The sequence below is a fragment of the Pinus tabuliformis genome, chromosome 9 (genome assembly GCF_031772625.1).
Source record: "Pinus tabuliformis cultivar Carrire ecotype Pingquan chromosome 9, CPIR1, whole genome shotgun sequence".
NCBI classification, from domain to species: Eukaryota; Viridiplantae; Streptophyta; class Pinopsida; order Pinales; family Pinaceae; genus Pinus; species Pinus tabuliformis.
The window spans coordinates 191,609,240-191,630,819 of record NC_142307.1 but is presented as its reverse complement, the minus strand read 5'-3'; the positions used below and the strand labels follow the sequence as shown (position 1 = coordinate 191,630,819).

General features: G+C 42.4%; 1 protein-coding gene across 1 annotated transcript; it reads left to right on the top strand.

Annotated features, from left to right (window-relative positions):
- The first annotated feature begins 10,671 nt into the window (after positions 1-10,671).
- LOC149147792 (uncharacterized) lies at positions 10,672-16,154 on the top strand. Its single transcript, XM_089441952.1, has 3 exons — positions 10,672-10,809; positions 11,933-12,105; positions 12,341-16,154. The coding sequence occupies exons 1-3, from the start codon at positions 10,672-10,674 to the stop codon at positions 16,152-16,154; spliced, it is 4,125 nt and encodes a 1,374-aa protein (XP_089298078.1).
- The last annotated feature ends 5,426 nt before the right edge of the window (positions 16,155-21,580 follow it).

Below are 21,580 nucleotides of genomic sequence, written 5' to 3'. Positions count from 1 at the left end.
ATATAACACAACCCAACATGCATTGAATAGGGAATTTAGTAGGCCCAAGTCTGAAGCGCAATCAATCCTGGGATTCAAAGAAATCATGATGAAGCCTGGCGAGACACCGTGGGAGTTGGATCAGAGACTGAAATGCAATATTCGTGAAGCTAACATGAATCTTACGTATGGGCAGCATCGTGAATGGTTTATGGCTTCGCTCTTGCCTCATCAAGGGTTGCCTTATCACAACAAACTATTGGGACCCAGGCGGAAGCCCTCGAGATTGCGATGAGATTGCATGAGACACCAATTCAAAACGTTGCTTTAAGAGTTCAACAGATCCATGCGGAGTTGCAGAATCTTTTCCTAGAGTTCCAAAGTTTGAAGAAAGATAGAGCGGCTCGGCCTGAGGTGCACGAAGAAGTTTGGTGTTTGAAATTTAAGAGTCAAGGGCATGATAAAGATCATTGCCCTGTCTTCGCGAATTATGTTGCAGGAGGAGGGACAATGCCTCTGAGGTCGAAAGCTCAAGCAGTTCCAAGTACAGGTCTCGCGCTATGGTGTGTTATATGTCAGGTAGTTGGAAAACATGTGACAGACAATTGTCACTTGCTATAGAAATTTGTACATACACTGCAACAGATCCTCTGCAACTTCTGCAAATCAATAGGTCACGATGAGCGCAATTGTCGTAGTTATGAGTTAATGATGGAGAGAACGCTCGCGTATCAGATGTAGACAGAAACTCAACCTCCGAATCAAGGCATTGGGGGAGTGCGAGGAGGATATCAGGGGCGCAGACGAGGCTGAGGCGAAGGAGGACATATGAGAGGTCAGGGGCAAGTTATTTGCTACAATTGTGGAGGGCCATGACACTACACATGAGAATGTATGAACCCAATGCACCTTTCGTGCCGATACTGTACTTAGTTTGACCACGTGACAAAAGACTGCCCTGTATTAATAGCTAATATGCGAGAAAAGGGCATGCAGCCTCAGCAGCCTACCCAAAACCTGCAGATGATGAGGGTTGAACCCCGCGAAGAAGATCCTAATGTGAATATTGTGTTGCGTAGTGGAATGACGATTGGCGAAGATAAGGGAAAGCGGCCTGAAAAAAGTGAATGGGTCCAAAAAGCTCCAAAGAAGGAGGTTTTCTTTGATTTAGAGCACACAAAAGAAATCTTCATGGAAGTGAAGAAAATATTTGCTGAGGCTTCTACTTCAAGAAGTCAGGGTAAGCAGTCTGAAGAAATGGATCCATCCATGCTTACTACCTTTTTGGAGACCTGTATGAAGCTACTACGCGATAGCAAGGTCGTGAAAGGATTACAGGAATTGATAAATAAATGTGTTGGTAAAGAAAAATTTCCTAAGGGACCGCGTGTGGTCAGGAAAATTGGTAAACATAAGGCAAGAACATGGCGTGAGATGAGGCTCACTGTGCAAATAGGCGAATACGAAATGGACCAAGTTACCTTGGATCTTGGGTCAGATGCCAATGTTTTGCCTAAAAAAACATGGGAGAAAATGGGAAGACCTGCACTGCAGTGGTCTCCTATTCAATTGAGGATGGTGAATCAGCAAAATATTATCCCCATGGGAAGATTGTAGGGAGTGACAGTAGATATTGAAGGCGCGAGCGCATTGGCTGATTTCGAAGTGATAGAGATTGTCGATGACAGCAATCCCTACCCCGCGCTCCTTGGGATCGATTGGGCTATTGACATGAATGGGGTGATCAATTTGAAGAGGCAGACGATGTCATTTGAAAGAAAATTGCTCTGCATAGTAGTACCTTTGGACCTTGCAGAAGGACCGCGCTATACTGAACCGGTTTGCGATTATGAAAGTGACGATGATTTGGACCAAATATACAAAATAATAGCGCGAGACCAATATTGGGTGAATCCGACAGTTGATGGACATATAGTGTGGGACCACAAAATCTCCTGCACATCAGATTCAGATGAGGAATTGGAACATTGGCATAATCGATTGCATGAAGTATCTACGTTGCGTTGTAACATGATGACTAAATCACTACGCTGCGTATCATCGGAGGTAAGAAGCTTTCCTTATTATGAGAGTTTAACTGATGTTGACAAATTTTTGGATGCATTTGAATGGGAAGTGCCAGAGAAGCATTTCCTCCAAGCCTTGGACTTGGCGTTGCGCGCTATGCCCACAAGATGGTGGGGTATGCATAAAGACAATTTTGATGGATGGCGTGAATACAGAAGAATGATGAGGGTGCGGTTTGGTCGCCCAAAAGTGTGATTGACAAAGAAATACAATGGGAGGAGTGATCAAAATGATCACTTATAAAAATGGGCTGATGCTTATGGAGGAGAACCGCAACCGGAGTGGGTGCATCTGTTCTGTCACACTTTGGTCGTAATACCAATGAATTGGTACTTGGAAATAGAGCTACACCATGGCACAGATGAATGGGATATTTTGAGACAGTGATTCTTGATGACATTAAGCTTTGAGGATGGATTCGATTGCATGGATGAAGTGTTGTAGGAGGTCAAGGCAATTATATTCAGAATCTCGCAGGATCCCTTCGATTTGATTAAACCAGATTGGACCACCCAGCTGTGCCATGCGTTGGAGTGCTACAATGTGACTGTTGAAGAAGAAGAGGAGGATCTAAGGAACATTAATATCCCAGAGGCAAAAGGTCACCGCAAAGTTGAGGGGCCACAGATAGAGAATCCAAATATCACCGCGCCGCTAAAAACTAGACAAGTGAACATTGGAATAGAGGTGGAGCTAAAATTTGCGAAGATAGGGGACTAATGGGATGATGCTACGATGGATAAGGTTACTGAGTTGCTCCGCCAATACCAGGATTTTTTCCCTACAAATTTTTCAGACTTGAAGGGGATAATAGGTGATTTAGGAGTGATGAAAATAACATTGAAACTAGACACGAAGCTTGTGAAGCAGAGGCCATATCACCTTAATCCTAAGTATAAGGAGAAGGTCTGCTTGGAGTTGGACAAGATGTTGGCAACGGGCATTATTGAACCAGTGGAGGAGTCTATGGGTAAGTCCTATGGTAGTTTAGGAAAAGAAGAAGAAGGATGAGATAAGGATTTGTGTAGATCTCAGGAAGTTGAACGATGCTTGCATTCATGATCCTTTCCCAACTTCATTCATAGATGAGGTATTGGATAACGTTGGGGGACAAGAGGCCTATTCATTCACCGATGGGTTCTCTGGATATCATCAGATAAAGATCACGTCGGAAGATAGGAGTAAGAAGACCTTCATGTATGAGTGCGGATGTTTTCAGTATATTGTAATGCCTTTTGGACTTAAGAATGCATCGGCGATCTTTTCCGGTGTAGTCATTGCGGCGTTCAAAGAGTTCATTCACAAGTTTTTGGAGGTATAATTTGACTATTGGATAGTGTTTGGGCTGGTAAAACGCCATGTAACGAGTTTGCGCTTGATGTTGGATACGTGCCGAAGGTATTAGACCGCGTTAAAATTGAAGAAGTGCTTATTTTGTGTTCCTTTCGGAATCTTATTGGGTCATGTAGTGTGCAAACAGATATTAATGGTGTACCAAGCTAAGATCGCAGTTATAATCAATTTGGAGGCACCAAGAAGTTTTAAATAGTTGCGCGCAACATTGGGTCATACTAGTTATTATCGAAAATTAATCAAGAGTTATGGTCAGATTACCGCACCGATGGAAAAGTTGTTGAAGAAGGATGATACATTCTGTTGGAATGAAGAATGTCAGTGGAGCCTGGATGTGTTAAAGGAGAAGATGGTCACCACGCCAATCCTAGTCTTCCCAGATTGGAAGAAGGAATTTCATGTGCATGTGGATGCATCATGTATTGCATTGGGAGCAGTATAGACACAAGTCGGTGAAGGAGAATTGGATCATCCGATAGCATTCGCGAGCAAGAATCTATCAAAGGCAGAAAAGAACTATTTGATGGGCTGGCTATGGTGTACGTGCTCTAGAAGTTCAGACATTACTTGCTAGGTGGACACTTTAATATGTATAGAGACCATTATTCATTAAAGTACCTAGTCAACACGCCTGTGTTGGGGGGGAAAATATGCAGATGGTTTTTTTTGTTTAAGGAGTACGATTTCGAAGCAATTTTGAAGCCAAGGAGATTGAATGTGGGACCAGATCAGTTGTCGCGCATTGAAACAAGAGAGGAGCCAACTAATTTGGAGGAAGGATTGCTTGACAAGCAGCTCTTTGCGGTGCACGTAGCAGACAATCATTTTGCAGACATCATCCACTTCCTGACTATGAGAATGACTCCAGAGGGGTACACCAGTCATCAGAAGAAGGAATTAGTGGTGTGCATGACAGACTTCTATGTTATTGCAGGTCACTTGTATAAAATGGGATCGGACGAGATATTGCGACGCTATGTGCTTGATTTTGAACATAGCAGCATCCTAGCTGAAGCTCATGGAGGAGATGCAGGAGGCCATTATGCAGGAAAGGAAACATTGAAGAAGATTTTACGCATTGGGTTATGGTGTCCAACATTGCATAAGGATTCAAAAGCGTATTGTAGGGTGTGCAATGCATGTCAGTGCACCGACAGGCCATCGCGGAGGGATGAGCTACCTTTGAATCCGCAGCTATCATTACAGCCATTCGAAAAATGGTCAATTGATTTTGTAGGACCGATTCAGCCTCTAGGAAAGAAGACGGGTGCGTGATACATCATCACTGCGACCGAGTATTTGACCAGATGGGTGGAGGCGCAACCCATGAAGGACTGTACAGGGGCGACAGCAGCGAAGTTCCTATTTGAATATGTGATGACTAGGTTCGATTGCCTGAATATTTTAGTGAGTGATCACGGTACGCATTTCCTTAATGAAACGATTAGCACACTGACGGGAGAGTTCCAAGTTTATCATCAAAAGAGCGCATCATATCATCCTCAGGCCAATGGAATGGTGGAAGTGTTTAATAAGATATTGGAGAACACATTGACAAAGGTTTGCAATGCGCAGAGGAATGATTGGGATGTGCGCGTACCAGCGGTGCTATGGGCTTATAGAACTACTTGTAAGAAGTTGTCTGGACAGACACCGTTTAGGCTGGTCTATTGCGTAGAAGTTGTGATGCTGATGGAATACATTGTGCCTAGTCTACGCATAGCGGTGTTCATAGGAATGGCAGACCGCGGAGCCTTAGAAGAGTGGCTCGCGCAACTGACAGAGCTAGAGGAAGATAGATTCTTGGCTGGATTCCATCAACAAGTTCAGAAGGAGCACGAAAAGGCATGACACGATTGGCACATCAAATTGTGCACCTTCAAGGTAAACAATTTAGTTTTATTATATGACAGCAAGTTTGATAAATTTCTAGGAAAAGTTCAGATGCATTGGCTGGGGTTATGTTATCAAGGAGATTACCGATGGTGGAGCAGTTCAGCTTGTGAAATTGAATGGAGATCCATTTCTGGGAAAGGTAAATGGTAGCCGATTGAAGCCATACACTGGGGATCCGACCAAATGACTATATGACGGTAGCACATTCTTAGCGCTCCAGGCAGCTACAAGGAGGTGCGAGACTATAAACTACACTACCTGGGTTGTGGCATTGCGTGATAAGAGGTCTGCGTGAAACAGGAGGATGTCATAGTACCAACAGAGGCGCAAAGGGAGTTGCGCTATAGGGGTGGATACTACGCAGTGCAGCCAGAAAGTGACCGTTATCGTCACTGTTCATGATGTGATTGCCAGAAGACGATTAAGAGGAGCGGGCAACCAACATTTAAGGCATTTAAGACTGAAATCAAGTGTGAAATCTTCGAAAATATGCCGCCAATCTCGCATTTATGGACAGATTTTAGGGGGAACGGTCGAATTTGAATTCGAATTCACCTATAAATTACAGGTGGTCGTCTAGTGAGAAACACTTTGCATTTTGAGAATTTCAGAGTTGTGTTGTTTGTTGCATGAGCTCTTTACGAATTTTCTTGCAAGCCTTGTGTCTGATCAGTATCTTGAGTCCAATCGAAACCTCATTAACAGCCTCATGTTTGCACCAGCTAAGACCGCTAGAACTAGGGGCATTATTTCCTCTAAGGGAGCTGCCCCTGAGGTCGTGAGTATGGAGGTTCCTACAGCAGTGCCTAAGGTGTCGAGGTCGCCTAGGCCGAAGCCTATGCTGACGAGAGAGGTTCCCAAGCCTAAAATGGATAAACAAAAGAAACCGATGCTAGTGCGCGAGTCACCAAGGAAGCATGCAGCCACACAGGCTCAAAGAAAAGAAAATCCAACCACACAGGAGAAAGGCAAAGTGGTAAATCTGGAGGCCGAGGAGGGCACGAAATACATTGATATTGAGGGGGGAGACATTATTTCGAAACTGTCGGAGTATATCCCTGCATGCCAGGGCAAGGTGAAGGTCTCTAAGGACCCAGATGAGGGACGATTCCTCCTAAACACACCCTTGCTACCAGAAAATATAACTTTTGAAGGTTTGCGTTTGGCGCGCATCCCACATTTGAAGCTTGAATATTGGGATTTGGGGTACATTGAGTGGTTCCCCCACCTGGCTATCGATACCTTCATGAAGTGAGTGTTCTACAAGGAGTCTGGTGTCACCACGCTGGAGCCGGTGGAATGGATTCGCGAGGTAAACAAGGCAGGGTTGTTGAACCTACTATGTGTGCCTCACTACCACCACGCCCCCATAAATTTGATAGTCATTAAGCAGTTGTTATGCCTTATGCATGATGGGTGCTTGTGGTTTGAATGAGCCGATACCAATCACTGATATTTTGATCCATAGGATCGCATTAATCCCTCATTCAGGACCAAATCTGGAAAAGGAATTTGGTGGAAAGACAGGCGAGCGTGACCTCGCCGAGAAGATGAATAACAAGTTCAAACTTGTCAAGAAGGCGCGTGGGTATTCCATTTCTAGTATTACTGACCCCACAGTGAAGGTTGCCACCCAAATTTTGGCTGGAAAAGTGACAAGAAAGTGTTGCGCGGATGAGGTGTTAGCAACAGTGGTTTCGTTAGCGGCTCAGTGCATGAAGGGCGTACAATTTAACTGGGCATGCTACCTATGCAACGAGTTCCTCGCAAATTGCAGATAGGCACAAGACCAAAGCAAGACTTTCCATTATTCATGGATATTATTATCAATTGTGTTGGTCACATGGGAGTTGTTGGAGGATAGCCAGTTTCCTCCAGTCGAGACAGATTTACCAGAAGCATCCAAGTTTTCTTCTCTCTGGGCAACCAAGGACGTTGTGCAGATTCGTGAAAGAAAAATATTTTGGGTATTGATGGAGGCAAGCATCCATGCAACTATCAACCAAAATCCGCGGTTGTCACGAACCATTTTTTACCAGTTATCTGGGTACGCGGAGTTCAAAGTGGACTTCCACCTTGTTCACATCTGGGCATTGAAGGATCTAGATCAGAAGTGGTATGATCTCGCCTACTTAGTTACAGATGATGCCATTATAGAGGCCCTCAAGCAATGGCTAGCAAATTGGAACACACCATCGGATTTGGCCTTCGCCCCAAACAGAGATCGGGAGAGCACTCCTTTCTACGTAAAGATACATAGGGAACAGGAAAAGGAGGGACAGCGAAAGAAGACCAAATCCTCCAAGTTGTCACTAGATCCAATCACCTTGACGAAGGGTGACTTGGACGATATTGGAGATAAGGTAAGGGATACGACAGTAGAACTATTGCAAAAATTTGAGCAGCAGCAGAAGCAGGCACTAAGTTCCATACAGACGAGTCTGCGCGAGCTGCAAATCCAAACAACTAGACTCCAGGCCGGTGCAGGGCAGAGCAGCGTGGCATCAAATAGCTTGGCATCGGGGACCACTCAAGTAGCAGAGTTGGTTCAATCCTTGGATCTTTGGGCGGTCGCACTGCCTAATGGAGCTCTGAGCGTGGAGGCAGATGCTGACAAGGCTACTATCAGTGCTTTGAGGAATGTTGGCCTCAACTTGCCTGTGCTCCCCAGTGAATTCCTTCACACACTGCAAGCAGGTGTGATTACAGAAATTAATGCCCGGGAGCAACGTGCACTAAGCTTGATCAACGAGCAAAAATTCAACAATGAACAGATGTTCGTTGAGAAGACGGAAACACTAGAAGCATGGAAGAAGGTTCAGGAGAAGAACGAGCACACTGCAACAGTGGTAGTCGAAGCAGGCAAAACTATTCCAGAACTGCATATCCTAGAAGAAGAGATGTTGGAGGCCAAGATTAGGAAGTTGGCTGCAGGTGTGCACGATGCAAAGACAGAGGTGGCCAAGGTTTAGTTTGAACTAAACCTTAAAATCATAGAGCTTGAGTTGAAGTCACAGCCTTCAACTCCACCAGAGATCAAAGAACAATGCGAGGCAGTTGTAAAGGATGGAGTCGTGACAGTAGATGTCGCGGTGGCAGATTGCATTGCACTCTTTGAGCAGTCTATGGAGGTCATTACGACTCTGCAGGAGGATCCTAACTTACAGAGGTTGAACACAGAAGCCCACGAATTGCAGCAGCAGTATGATGAAGCAAGAGTGACGATGCACACCGTCACTATATCACAATGATTGGCTAAGCTACATGAGGCAAAGCAGTTGCTCGAACAGGTGGAGGCAGTGCAACGGAAAGAGGCGGTCCTCAAGGCCAGATTGGGGCCTTGGCTAGACGAGGCCTATGTTATCTCTGCCACCATTGAGGAGAAGTTGGTGGGCCTACATAAGACACAGCAGAAGATAAAGGAAGACAGCGCAAGACCAGCAACAAAGCAGCTAGTGGAGCAGATCAAGCAGGTAGCCACAAAGAGCACAGTTGAGGTAGCAATGGCGCAAGTCAAACTGGGAGGTCTCCGCAGTAAGATCTCCACGCCAACAGAGTGACTCAAGGGTGAGTCACGATATTTGTGTTGGGGGCCTGTTGGGACAGGGTTCCCTAGGGTCAATTTTGGGGAAAAAGCCCAAGTTTTGGGGCAGAAAACCAAAGTTTTGTTATGTAAAGTGTAAAGTCTCTACATGTTGTGGTCGCAGAGCATGTAGATAGTAAAATTTCATAAAGGGTTTATCCCTTCTTTTATGTAAGTTGTGTCGACTTTAGTAGATCTACCCATGGTCCGCGGACCATGGGATTGTATAAAAGGGAGATTCTTAGAGAATCTAAGGCAGTTAAGTTAAGTTCATTGATGAATGTAATGGGTCTTTTGAACCATTGATCGGAGAATCCACAGTATGAACATTTTTATACCAACGTTTCAAATCCCAAATGGGATCCATCATCAGGGTTTGAGAATGATGATAAAAGAAGAGCAGAATGGATAGAATAAATACCCATGAGGATAAAAATTTTAAGGAAAAGCACAGATCGGCTTGAATCTAAATTTATTTTTATTTTATTTTTATTTTTATTTTTAATTTATTTTTCTATTTTTATTTTTATTTTATTTTTCATTTTAATAAATTTTATTAAAATTTTTAATAATTAGGTTTATAACCCAAAGATAGAATTGATATTAAAAAAATTTTATTTAGATAATAGATTGAACTAAAATATATTAATTTCTATAAATTAATTTAATATATCAATTCATATTAATAATTATAAATAATATTTATAATTGATCAATATAATAATTAATATATTAATTAATAGTTATATAGAAATTATTATATTCTAGCTTAAGAATCAATTTCTATATAAAAATTAAATTAAAATATTTGAACCAAATTATATTAATTAATTATAAATAAATAATATTTATAATTAATTAATATAATAATTAATAGTTATGAAAAAAAAAATATATATATATATATTAAAGAATTTTAATGTTAATAATTCTAATTATGATATAAATAAAAACACTGACCAATAGAATAGGATAGGATAGGGATAACTTACCTGCTGAAGGCTTACCTGGGGATGGGTTGACGCTTTTTGATTTCCCTGATCAGGGGAAGCTAGCTCCCGCTAATTTCCATACCATTGTCTCTGTTCAGATTACAAGGATGCTTAATAATTTAAGGTGCTTCTCTAATATTTCGTCTCTGATGCTGCTCCTCCCTTGCGATAATTGATGCGTTCTTCAGGCAGATGAGGTGCTTAGTCTTCGAGGAGTGTTCTGCCTGGAGAACGCATCAATTATCGCAAGGGAGGAGTAGCATCAGAGACGAAAGATCAGAGAAGCACTTGAAATTATTAAGTATCCTTGTAATCTGAACAGAGACAATGGTATGGAAATTAGTGGGAGCTGGCTTCCCCTGATCAGGGAAATCAAAAAGCGACAACCCATCCCCAGGTAAGCCTTCAACAGGTAAGTTATCCCTATCCTATCCTATTCTATTGGTTAGTGTTTTTATTTATATCATAATTAGAATTATTAACATTAAAATTCTTTAATATATTAAAAAAAAAAAAAAATCATAACTATTAATTAATATATTAATTATTATATTAATTAATTATAAATATTGGATAGATCTCGACGATGAACGGAAGGTCGGACTGCGCAACAATGGCGTTCTGCGTTCTCTGATCGTTCAACCCGTGCCTCCGCCCTCGCCCCCAGGCTCTGCCTGGCCGGGCCCCTGCTGCTTCCCTGATCTCTTCAGCGCGGACCCCACCTGCGGGGTCTAGGCCGCCCGTTGGTCTGCCCTCCTTGTCGTTTTCTGCGGGCCTGCAATGGCAGGATCCGCCTCCCCCCCTCCTACCTCAGAAAACCCAGAGGTTATCTTTGCCTCCCTTTTGTCAGAGCATGCAGACGCCAGACCTCGCCCCTCTCTTTCAAAGTTCATTAAAAAGCTGGACGAGATCCCTGAGGTGATCCTACCTCCTTCCCTCCCAAGGAAATCGGCAATAGCCTTATCAGAAAGAGGTCTTGTTGGTCAGTTCACGGGACTCTGGCCATCTCCAAGAACTGTCCAAAAATGGGTGGAGCGCAACTGGAGCTCAATGATCCAAGGAAAGATCGCCATCAGATTCTGCGGGCGAGGATACTTCACCTTCCTGTTCGAGACCAAAGAAGATAGGCACCTCATCTTCCGCAATGGACCTTACTTCATGGACACAAGAGGTCTCTATCTGAACAGATGGACCCCGGATTTCGATCCGGAAATGGACATCCCCAACGCGGTCCCTGTTTGGGTGCGTCTCCCTCATTTGCCCCTTCACTGTTGGGGGGACGAATCGGTCAAAGCAATTGGCAATGCAGTTGGAAAATACATAGACAGATCGGAACCGAGGGAGAACATGCATGCATGTGCAAGGATCTGCGTTGAAGTTGATCTTGGCAAAGGACTGCCAGAAGCCATCAAGATAAAGGTGGACCAATGGATGCACATCCAGCAGCTGGACTACGAACAGCTGCCCTTCAAATGCAAGGTATGTCACGAGTATGGTCATTTTGCCAATAGATGCAGCAAGTTAAAAGTAAATGAAGTAGAACATAATGAGGAAAATGTAGAAGCACCATGGGAACAAGTCAAAAGGAAAAAGTCCTCCCCTAACCCGGGCACCAGCTCCACAGCCCCTCCGGCAACAAACCTCCCTATCCCTCCTCCTCCCCCCTCCTCAGCCTTTCCCTCCTCCTCCAACCCCTTCGAATCACTAGCAGCTGAAGCTCCGCCCTCCCCTCCTCAATCTCCTCGCCCAGTCTCTCCATGCTCCAACCCTCCCCCCTCCCCCCCTCCCACCATCGAAAGAATCCTCACCAGAAACAAAGCAAGAGAAGCCAACCAGCCATCAGATCCTCCGAGAAAAGTTGGTCGAAAATCGAATAAAGAACTAAGGGATGAAACAGCAGCTAAAGAGATGGCAACCGGTACCCAACAACCCCTGGACTCATTCCTAGGCAAGCTAAAAGGAAGCGGCGAAAAGGCCAAGGAGAAATCAGGATCCCACCCCTCAAATGGTAAATAATGAATTTGGTCTCTTGGAATTGTAGGGGGATCGGCTCTTCCTTAAAGATGAAAGCAATCAAGGACCTTATAAATCAGGAACAGCCAGACATTCTCCTAATCCAGGAGACCAAAACCACCGAGCAGGACTTTCTACTCCAAACCCAAAGATTCAAAAATTACATAGGCATCTCAAAAGGCTCAGATGGGGCCTCAGGAGGTATAGGAACATTATGGAACAAAAACAAGTGGGAAATCATCAATTCTCAGCTATGCAACTGGTGGATCAGAACTGACCTAAGGAACAAAAGCAATCAAGAAGTCTACCACACCTATAATATATATGCACCTAACCACTACAGAGACAAAGCCAGCTGCTGGAACTCGATAGAAACGGATCTCACCAATATCCATAACAGCAGGATAATACTGGGGGGAGATTTGAATCTAATTAGGCAGGTGGAAGAAAAATATGGTGGGAACTACCATGCAGACCCATCAAGAGACAAGTTAGAAGCCATCATTCAGCTCTTCAACCTGATAGACACCCCTCTGTCGAATGGCAAATATACTTGGACCAACAAGAGAACAGGTTCACAAAATATAAAAGAGAGGTTGGACAGGATTCTAATACAGGAAGGCATAGCAGGTAATTTTCAAGCAATCAGGAGCCACATTGTCCATGGCACAGCTTCGGACCACAAGGCCGTGGTCCTCACCCTGGACAAAGGAATAAACTTCGGCCCTCTTCCTTTCAAGTACAACAAAGCATGGGACTCCCATGAGGACTTTCGCACCCTCGTAAGAAATCAGTGGGCAAACGAAGTACTAGGCTCGCCACATTTCGTTTGGGAAACAAAGTTAAAACATCTCAGGGCAGTCATAAAGCAATGGGCGAAGGAGAAAGCAACCAATGAAAGGAAAAAGAAAGCAGAGCTGCTAGCAGAGATGGAGAGCTGGCACAAAGAAAAAGAGCAGATGCAATACACAGCAGAAGATCTAGAGAAGGAAAAAAACTTGTACAAAGAGCTGTATAGGCAAAACCGCGTGGAAGAAGAGGAGCAAAGAATGAAATCCCGCTGCTTATGGTTGAAAGCTGGGGACAAAAATACCTCTTTCTTCCACAATAATGTCAAAATTAGAAGGGCCAGCAATCAGATAGACAAAATAGAAGTGGAAGGGAGGGAATTGAAGGAGCAAGAAGACATTAAAAACGCAGCTTTTCATCACTTCAAGGCTCTTCTTTCGGCAGATCCCCAACAACATGACAGTGCTGCTTTCCTAAGTGTAATAGAAAACAAAATAACAGAGGATCACAATAACAAATTGGAGCAAGAACCCACAGCAGAAGAAATCAAAGAAGCCATCTACAACATGCAACAAGACAAGGCCCCGGGACCGGACGGTTTTACTGTTGCATTTTACAGGCAGCACTGGGAAATTATAAAGAAAGATTTTGTGAGAATGGCAAAAAACGTATTTAGAAAGCACAAGCTGGGGGACAACACCAAGTCTTCGCATATAGCTTTGATCCCAAAGGAAACAAATCCCAAATCCTTTGATAGGTTCCGGCCCATTTCGCTTTGCAATGTTTCATACAAGATCATAACGAAAATAATTGCTAACAGGCTGAAGAATTATCTTCCTCTTCTAATTTCAGAGAACCAGGGCGGTTTTGTCCCAAAGAGGCAGATCATTGATAATGTAATTTTAATCCAGGAAGCCATCCATAGCAGCCATAACAGAGGAGAACGTGGAATGATCATCAAATTGGACATGGCCAACGCATTTGATCGAGTGGACCACTCCTTCTTAAGTGCAGTCCTAAAAAAATTTGGCTTTTCTTCCAACTTTGTCAGCATCATCAGCGGGTGTATCTCCAACCCCTGGACTGCCCCGCTGATCAATGGTCGCCCCAGCAATTTCTTCAGGAGTTCCAGGGGGCTAAGGCAAGGTTGCCCCCTCTCCCCCTTTCTTTACATCATCATGGCAGAGACTCTGAGCGTCCACCTTGAAAATCTTCGAACCAAAAAAGAAATCACAGGTATTCGTATTGAAAGAGGAATAAAGGAGATAAATCATTCGCTATTCGCGGATGACACCTTACTAATTGGGGGAGCCTCCAGTCTGATGGCCAGAAGATTCAAACGAGTTCTGGATGCTTTCCTTCAAGCTTCTGGAGGCAAACTGAATAATAGAAAATGCAAACTGTACACTTGGAACGTGCCCTATCAGACACAGCAGAGAATAGCCCAAATCATGGACATCACACTTCAAAAAAACTGGAGCTCATTTCCTTACTTGGGCCTGCCCCTGGCAAAGGATCACATCAAAGCAGAGGTATGGACAAATCACATTGAAAAAATGAAAGGTCTTCTCTTGAGCTGGGGCGCCTCTTGGCTAAACCTAGCTGGCAGAACCATCCTCATAAAGTCCGTCCTTTCAGGTCTCCCAATATACCAATATGCGGTCATTATGGCCCCTGCAAGTATCCACAAACATATGGAACTCATAATGAGAAGCTTCCTCTGGCAGGGAGGCAAACAGGACACAAAGAAATTCAGCCTTGTTAGCTGGGAACAAGTCACCCTTCCATATGAAAAAGGAGGTCTCTCCATAAAAATTCCAAGCCTTTCCAACCAGGCGTTGGGGCTCAAACTGCTCTGGAGGATCCTCACAGGAAATGGTTCGTGGTGGGTGGAGACAATAAAAAGGAAATACCTCAGAGGTCCAAACTCTAACATTCTCAATGAACCAATTGCAGACAGGCCATGCACTCCGATGTGGCGTCTCATCAAGAAAGTCCTGGCACACTTCAGAGGAAATGTCTCCAAACTCCCAGGCAATGGAAAAAACATCAAAATTTGGTCTGACAGAATAATGAACTCAAACCCCAGAAACCTTCTCCAGGAGCTCAGGCCCCTGCAAGATTGGATGGAGGAAAGAAAGATAATCACCTTGTACGATATATCTCTGTGGAACCAAAACAGATGGACTGCTTGGAAAGATCTGCAACTCCCTCAGGACCTCAAAGAGCTCTGGCTCACCCTGAAGTTGTCACTCTCTGGATCAGCACCAATCAATAAGGAGAATGAGGATAGACACATCTGGGACACTAGCGGAGGGCCCTTCTCAGTAAAAGAAGGATATAAATCTTTGCAAAATTCAAACCCTGCACCAAAATGGAACCTCCATACAGCTGCCTGGAAGTCAGAATGCCTCCCAAAAGTAAAACACTTCAACTGGACCCTTTTAAAAGGGAAAATCCTCACAGCTGAGAATCTGCGTAAGAGAGGAATTCAAGGCCCTTCGATCTGCTGCTTCTGCCGATCGGAGGAGGAGTCTATCCAGCACTCCTTTCTTCTCTGCCCCTTCGCTAAAAATTGTTGGAATCAGTTAACAAGGCCCCTGGATACTCGGGAAATCCCCGACCAGATGCACAATCTTCAGAAGAACTGGAAGAAGAATTTCCCTTATTCTAGAAAAGGCAAGAATAATCTCATTAGAGTGTGGAAGTGCATCCCTCCTACCCTATGCTGGAATCTATGGCTAGCAAGGAACAATTACGTCTTTAACAACAAAACGCCTAAACTAGTCAATGTCATAGCAAAAACAATTGCTAACATCTCTGAAGCTGTCAGCGCTAACTTCACAGCCCCTCCAGACCAGACGAGCTGGGCACAAAAGGAAAGGGATTGGTACAGCAAATTCAACATCAGCCACTCTCAGAGTCCTCCCCCCCAGAACAAAGCACATCAGAAGCCTTCCATCTGGAAACTCAGGGGAACTAAAGAAGAGGTAAGCCAATGGATTGTCAACCAAAATCGCCCCCTCCTTTTCTTTGATGGAGCCTCAAAGAACAACCCCGGAGAAGCAGGAGCAGGAGGCATAATTAAAGATCATAAGGGGACTCCCATCTGCAGTTATGAATGGGGACTTGGAAAGGCCTCGAATAACATAGCTGAAGCCTACAGCCTATTCCTAGGTACTGAACTCCTCTCCAGATTGGGGCTAAGGAACGCCATTATAATTGGGGACTCGGCCATCATCATCTCAGCAATGAACACAGACAAAGAATTCAACAAAGCAGGCCTCAACAACATAAGGAAGAGAATCATTGATAACACCAGAAACCTGGGAGAAATCACCTTTAGGCACGTCCTAAGAGAAAATAACGCTGAGGCGGACTCCTTAGCCAGCAAGGCAGTTAACAGGCAGCAAGGTCAGGTTTGCGAGAATGAAAGAATATATGATAGGGCAATACCATAAGAAATCAATTAACCAGTCAGCACATAAGTACAGCGCCCATGGAATCTGTCAAAGCAGCAATCACCTCATCGGTATCCCATCCTTCCCCCCCACTCCGCCGTCTTTCTCCCCTTCCATCGATCCCAGCGCAATGCTCTCCCTCTCCTCCAGTGACAGTCATCATTTCAGCCCTTCAGGAGAGCGCACTTCGAACCTGAAGCTAGATATGCTCCATCATCACAGACCCCGCTCTGCCCGAGACCGATTCCCAACCGATCTCTCACATCTCCTGCTTTATCCTCTCGAGACCCCAAATCGGTACTTTACTTCTCCGCACAGGTTCCCTTTCCCGTCCCATGCTACACCAGCCATCCTTTCACTTGAGTCTCTGATCCACTCTGCAGGCTCTCTCTGCATCGACGCTCAGTTACAACGCCTCGTCTTCCATGCCGCGTGCAGCAAGATCTCATCTGAAGATCCCAATCACTTCACGAGCAGACCTTCACAGACTTGGCTCAAGCAAGGGGGGGCTCCTCATCAAACTATAAATAGAAGCTTGGACCAAAGTGATCACGCACTCTCCATCGTTCCTGGGCTCCTTCAGTGTGAAATTCTCAGGCGTCGACATTCTTCAGAAGTGGATCGCACCCATCGGAAGCGTGCCCAGCGTCCCCTGACCGAGGTAAACTCTGATATAGTAATTTTTGTGTTTAATTCCACTAACAGTTGGATCGACAGGGGTCGCAGAGCTCCTCAGGTCTCTCAGGTCCTCTCAGGCCCTCTCTGTGCAGCTCCGCCGTCCTCCCTCTCACAAATTCCCCACCTTCAAGCAGCCCGGATGGCAGACCAACAGGGTCAGACTTCGGCTCAAGACAAGGCCAGCAATCCCCTTGACAAGATCTTCAACAATAAGGACTGCACCATGTGCAAAACTCACACCTTCATGATCAATCGCCTGACTAAGCAATTCAACGAGCTGAAGGAAGACTATCAGGCAGACAGGAACTCGAAGCGCAAGAAGTTGGAGAAAAGAAAAGCTGAAATAGAAACGCTGAAGGAAAGATGCAGCCACTTGGAGGAGGCCATCGAGCACATCCGCTCCCTAACTCAGAGCTACCAGGCAGAGGCTTCAACTAAAGCCAGCTTCAGGAAAGACCCGCTTCCTGATGAATCCGCTACTCAAAAACTTCCATAACAGTTATGCAATGTAAATTTTGCTGGATAGGTGGCTCCTTTGTTAGGCAATACAGTCGTCTTTATCATGCTTTCTGTTTAACCAAGAGAAGCAACGAGGAATTCGGGTCTGCGAACCCACTTTTGATCCTCAGCTCTCAGATCTATTTCCCTTATGTACTAGAACTCTGTTTTGTTGGCTTTTATAATATATAAGTACCCGATTCTGTAAAAAAAAAAATTATAAATATTATTTATTTATAATTAATTAATATAATTTGGTTCAAATATTTTAATTTAATTTTTATATAGAAATTGATTCTTATGCTAGAATATAATAATTTCTATATAACTATTAATTATTATATTGATCAATTATAAATATTATTTATAATTATTAATATGAATTGATATATTAAATTAATTTATAGAAATTAATATATTTTAGTGCAATTTATTATCTAAATAAAAAAAAATTAATATCAATTCTATCTTTAGGTTATAAACCTAATTATTAAAAAATTTAAAAATTTCAATAAAGCATAAGAAAATTTATTAAAATGAAAAATAAAATAAAAATAAAAATAGAAAAATAAATTAAAAATAAAAATAAAAATAAAAATAAATTTAGATTCAAGCAGACCTGTGCTTTTCCTTAAAAAATTTATCCTCATGGGTATTTATTCTATCCATTCTGCTCTGCTTTTATCATCATTCTCAAACCCTGACGATGGATCCCATTTGGGGTTTGAAACGTTGGTATAAAAATGTTCATACTGTGGATTCTCCGGTCAATGGTTCAAAAGATACAAACCACAGATCTCTTAAATCCAAAATGTAATGGGTCATTAAGAAGTGAAGAGTGAAGAGTCTTAGAGTAGGAGAGAGGCTCTGTAGCTGAGTGCGCAAAGGCCTAGAGTAGAATCTATAGCTGAGTGCACGGACCCTTGCAGCTGAGTGCCCAGGGAAGTCTCGAGTCTGTAAGCAAAATTGAAGTATAAATAAAGAGATTATTCCAAAAATATTTGTGTTTTTCCCATTTACTTTTGTTATGGATGAATGCATTTATGTTATGATGAATAATGGGGTTATGATTTAATACTGTATTGATGCATGATTTTGCATGTTTTACGTTGTTATAAGAACGCAAGTAATAATATCTATTTATGCGAAGAATATCTTAATGCATGTTAAAGATATCAGATAATTAGGTCGATCTGGGTAAATACAGAACTAAGGATAATTAGAGAGGCGCGTAAGTAGTTGATTCACATGTTTAAGGTCCGCAGAAGACAGTCGTAGACCTTCACGAAGGTCTAGAGGCTGGTAAGAGGAAGTTATATTGATAAGCCTTAAGGTCTTATCGATCTGGGTGAAGGCAGGTTAAGGGCATAAATGACATCACGCTCATCTCTGGGTGCAGAAACTTGGTTCCAAAATCCCCCCATACTGCTTCGGGTGAGACTTCAGTCCGCGCTCCGCGGTTGATGCCGAAAGGGCCAGTTATGTAGGGATTTGTTTGGCAAAATTAACTCTAAACCTGGGTTAGGAACCACTAAGCCAACACGTAGTAATATAGTAAAATCCCAAATTCTATTAATAAATAAAATAATTGAATATTGTAGAACATAAATTGGCTAGAATGGTGGTAGATATCTCTGAAGAGAGAAAGATGGAGGCTACACGTATTCGCCAAAAAATAATACAAGAGGTCAAAAAAATGGTATTTTAATTTAAATAAATAAGCCTAGAGGTCAAAAACCCTAGCCCTAGAATATGAAGCATCAAACGGTTTATGGGCCTTGAGGTGGTTGGATGATGCATCAACTTACTGGGGGCACAACTTTTGTATACAATATTCGTTTAGGTCGCATAGTAGCTCATTGGAAAGAAATATTTGTTGGGGCTCAAAATCAATGTCATCTTTGATTTCATTTGACCACTTTGAACACTCCATAAACCCCATTTTTTCCCAAGCATACATATTTCTCGTGCATGTCAAAGGAAAACTATGCAAAAAGTTAAAATTGTTAATTATTGTTAATTGTTTATGGTTTGAGATGCATTTGAAGGACCTAATCCATGATTATTGCCACTGATGAAGGTAATGAGGTGGTCCCTATAACCAGTGTGAGATCCTACAACTACACTCCATGTTTAGCATAGGCACATACCCTCAAAACCAAAATGAGGACGTGGGTTTTCTAGGTGAAATCTCCGAGATGATTTCTTACTTGTCAGACCAAACCACACTCAGGGAATTTTGACGTAAAAAATGGACCTCAAAAAAAAATGTACTAAAAAAATAACTTTATAAGAACCAATAGGATTCAATATGATGATGTCATCCCCAAGGGAAACTATTTTGAAGGGAAAAGAAGAAAATTATTTTTTTAATTGTATTTTCGACTTATCTCCTTACAAGTTTACTCAAATTCCATGTGTAGACACCTGTTGTATCCGGAATGAAATTCCACATCCAATGAGTACCCACTCTACATATTTCTGAGTAGGCCACGCGAAAAAAATTGAAATACATGAAAAATGTGAACACGCATTTTTCATGTATTTTCATTTTCTTTCGATGTGGGTCTACTCAAAAGTATGCAGAGTGGGTACTTGTTGGATGTGGAATTTAATTTCACATCCAAAGGGCGTCTATACATGGAATTTGAGAAAAATTGTAAGGAGATAAGTTCAAAATACAATTAAAAAAATAAAAATAAAAATAAATAATAATTCTTTAAAAATTCATCTTTTATTTTATTAGTTCAGCCATTATTTTATTTTTTTCCTTAGGAGGCCCATTTTAGGCCTCAAAATCCCCTTACTGATAGTTATCAACGAGTGCCCAACTGGAGTTCCACATCAACGATTAACTACAAAGAAAAGGAGGAAGATATGGAAGAGATTAAGGGTTTGCATATAAAATATATTCATCCTAGATGTAGTTGCATCATCCCATAATCAACATCTCCTATTTCATTGTTCCAAATTTGTACAGGGGTATGTTGGATCGCCTAAGACTTACTTAGTTAGGCTTGCAATTATGAGTCTCATGGATGTCATCTTGTGATTTTTAATGTATAAAAATAGAGCCAAGGTCTTGAAACCCAGGGTTAAAAAGATCAATATTGTTTTATTATAATAGCTCAATCCCATTGGATCTCCCAAATGCTCTTGAGCATATGTAATTCCATGTAGTCTATGAACTAAGTAATAAAATATTGTTGTTGATGCCTATTCTTCGTGCTTTTGTAGTGAATTTATATGTGTGATTTACGTTTCTTTTAGGGAAACATTGTTGGTTTAAAAGGGCCCACCAACCCCGCACATTGCGACTCTTTGTTCTATCATTTCTCATGAAGTTGTGGTGTGTCACATGAGCTCTGTAAGTTCGGTTTTGCGTCATTGATTGTAATAGTTGTATATTTGACACATGATGCGTGGATTCGTTCAGTGATAGCTAGTTGCTTGGTATATGACACAAACACCCATTTGTTTATACTTGTTCTTAGTATATAATACATATATTTGCCCTTTGATAATTGTATTTAACATATGATGCATTGATCTATTGTACAGTGAACACTCGGTTGATATATGATAAGTTTTATGCATGCAACAGTCATCGATCTTGTGAATTTTGGGTTGAATCATTAAGATTAGCTATACATTTGCATTGTATAATCATGGTTTATTGATTTTGTAATGACAACATTGTGCATGGGGTCATAACTCTGCGTCCTTTTGTGATTTGATTCTTTTTACTATGTTAGAGATTGTCTCTATGTTTGCAGGGATGAATTCAATCATTGAATGATAATTTCAAGGCGTTGTAACCTTTCATGACTGTGGAAACATGCTCATTTTACAAGTGTGAAAGATTGTAGCCAATCAAAGGGAGGCCCCAATGTTCATAAGAGTTTAGATATTTCATCTCGTTAGTATACTAAGAAGCTTGCCCACTTAAAGGATACCAAAGTGCTTTGTAACTTTGCATGTAACATTTGGATGAATAGGTTGAGAAATAGTAAGAAAGGATTGTGACATGTAATGGTTTTGTAGTAGGTACCCAATCAAGCACATCTCCTGTAGGTTCTCTTTTCATGCTAGTGTTTTCAAGTATATAGGTGAGGTATGTTGAAGACAAGACTTAGAGGCAGCTTGTAGGAATCTTCAAATCCCCACAGAAGTATTCTCAAGTATGTTGTCTAGTGATTAAACCCCTATGCATGACACTAAATTGCTTGGTATTTACATAGGATTCGCAT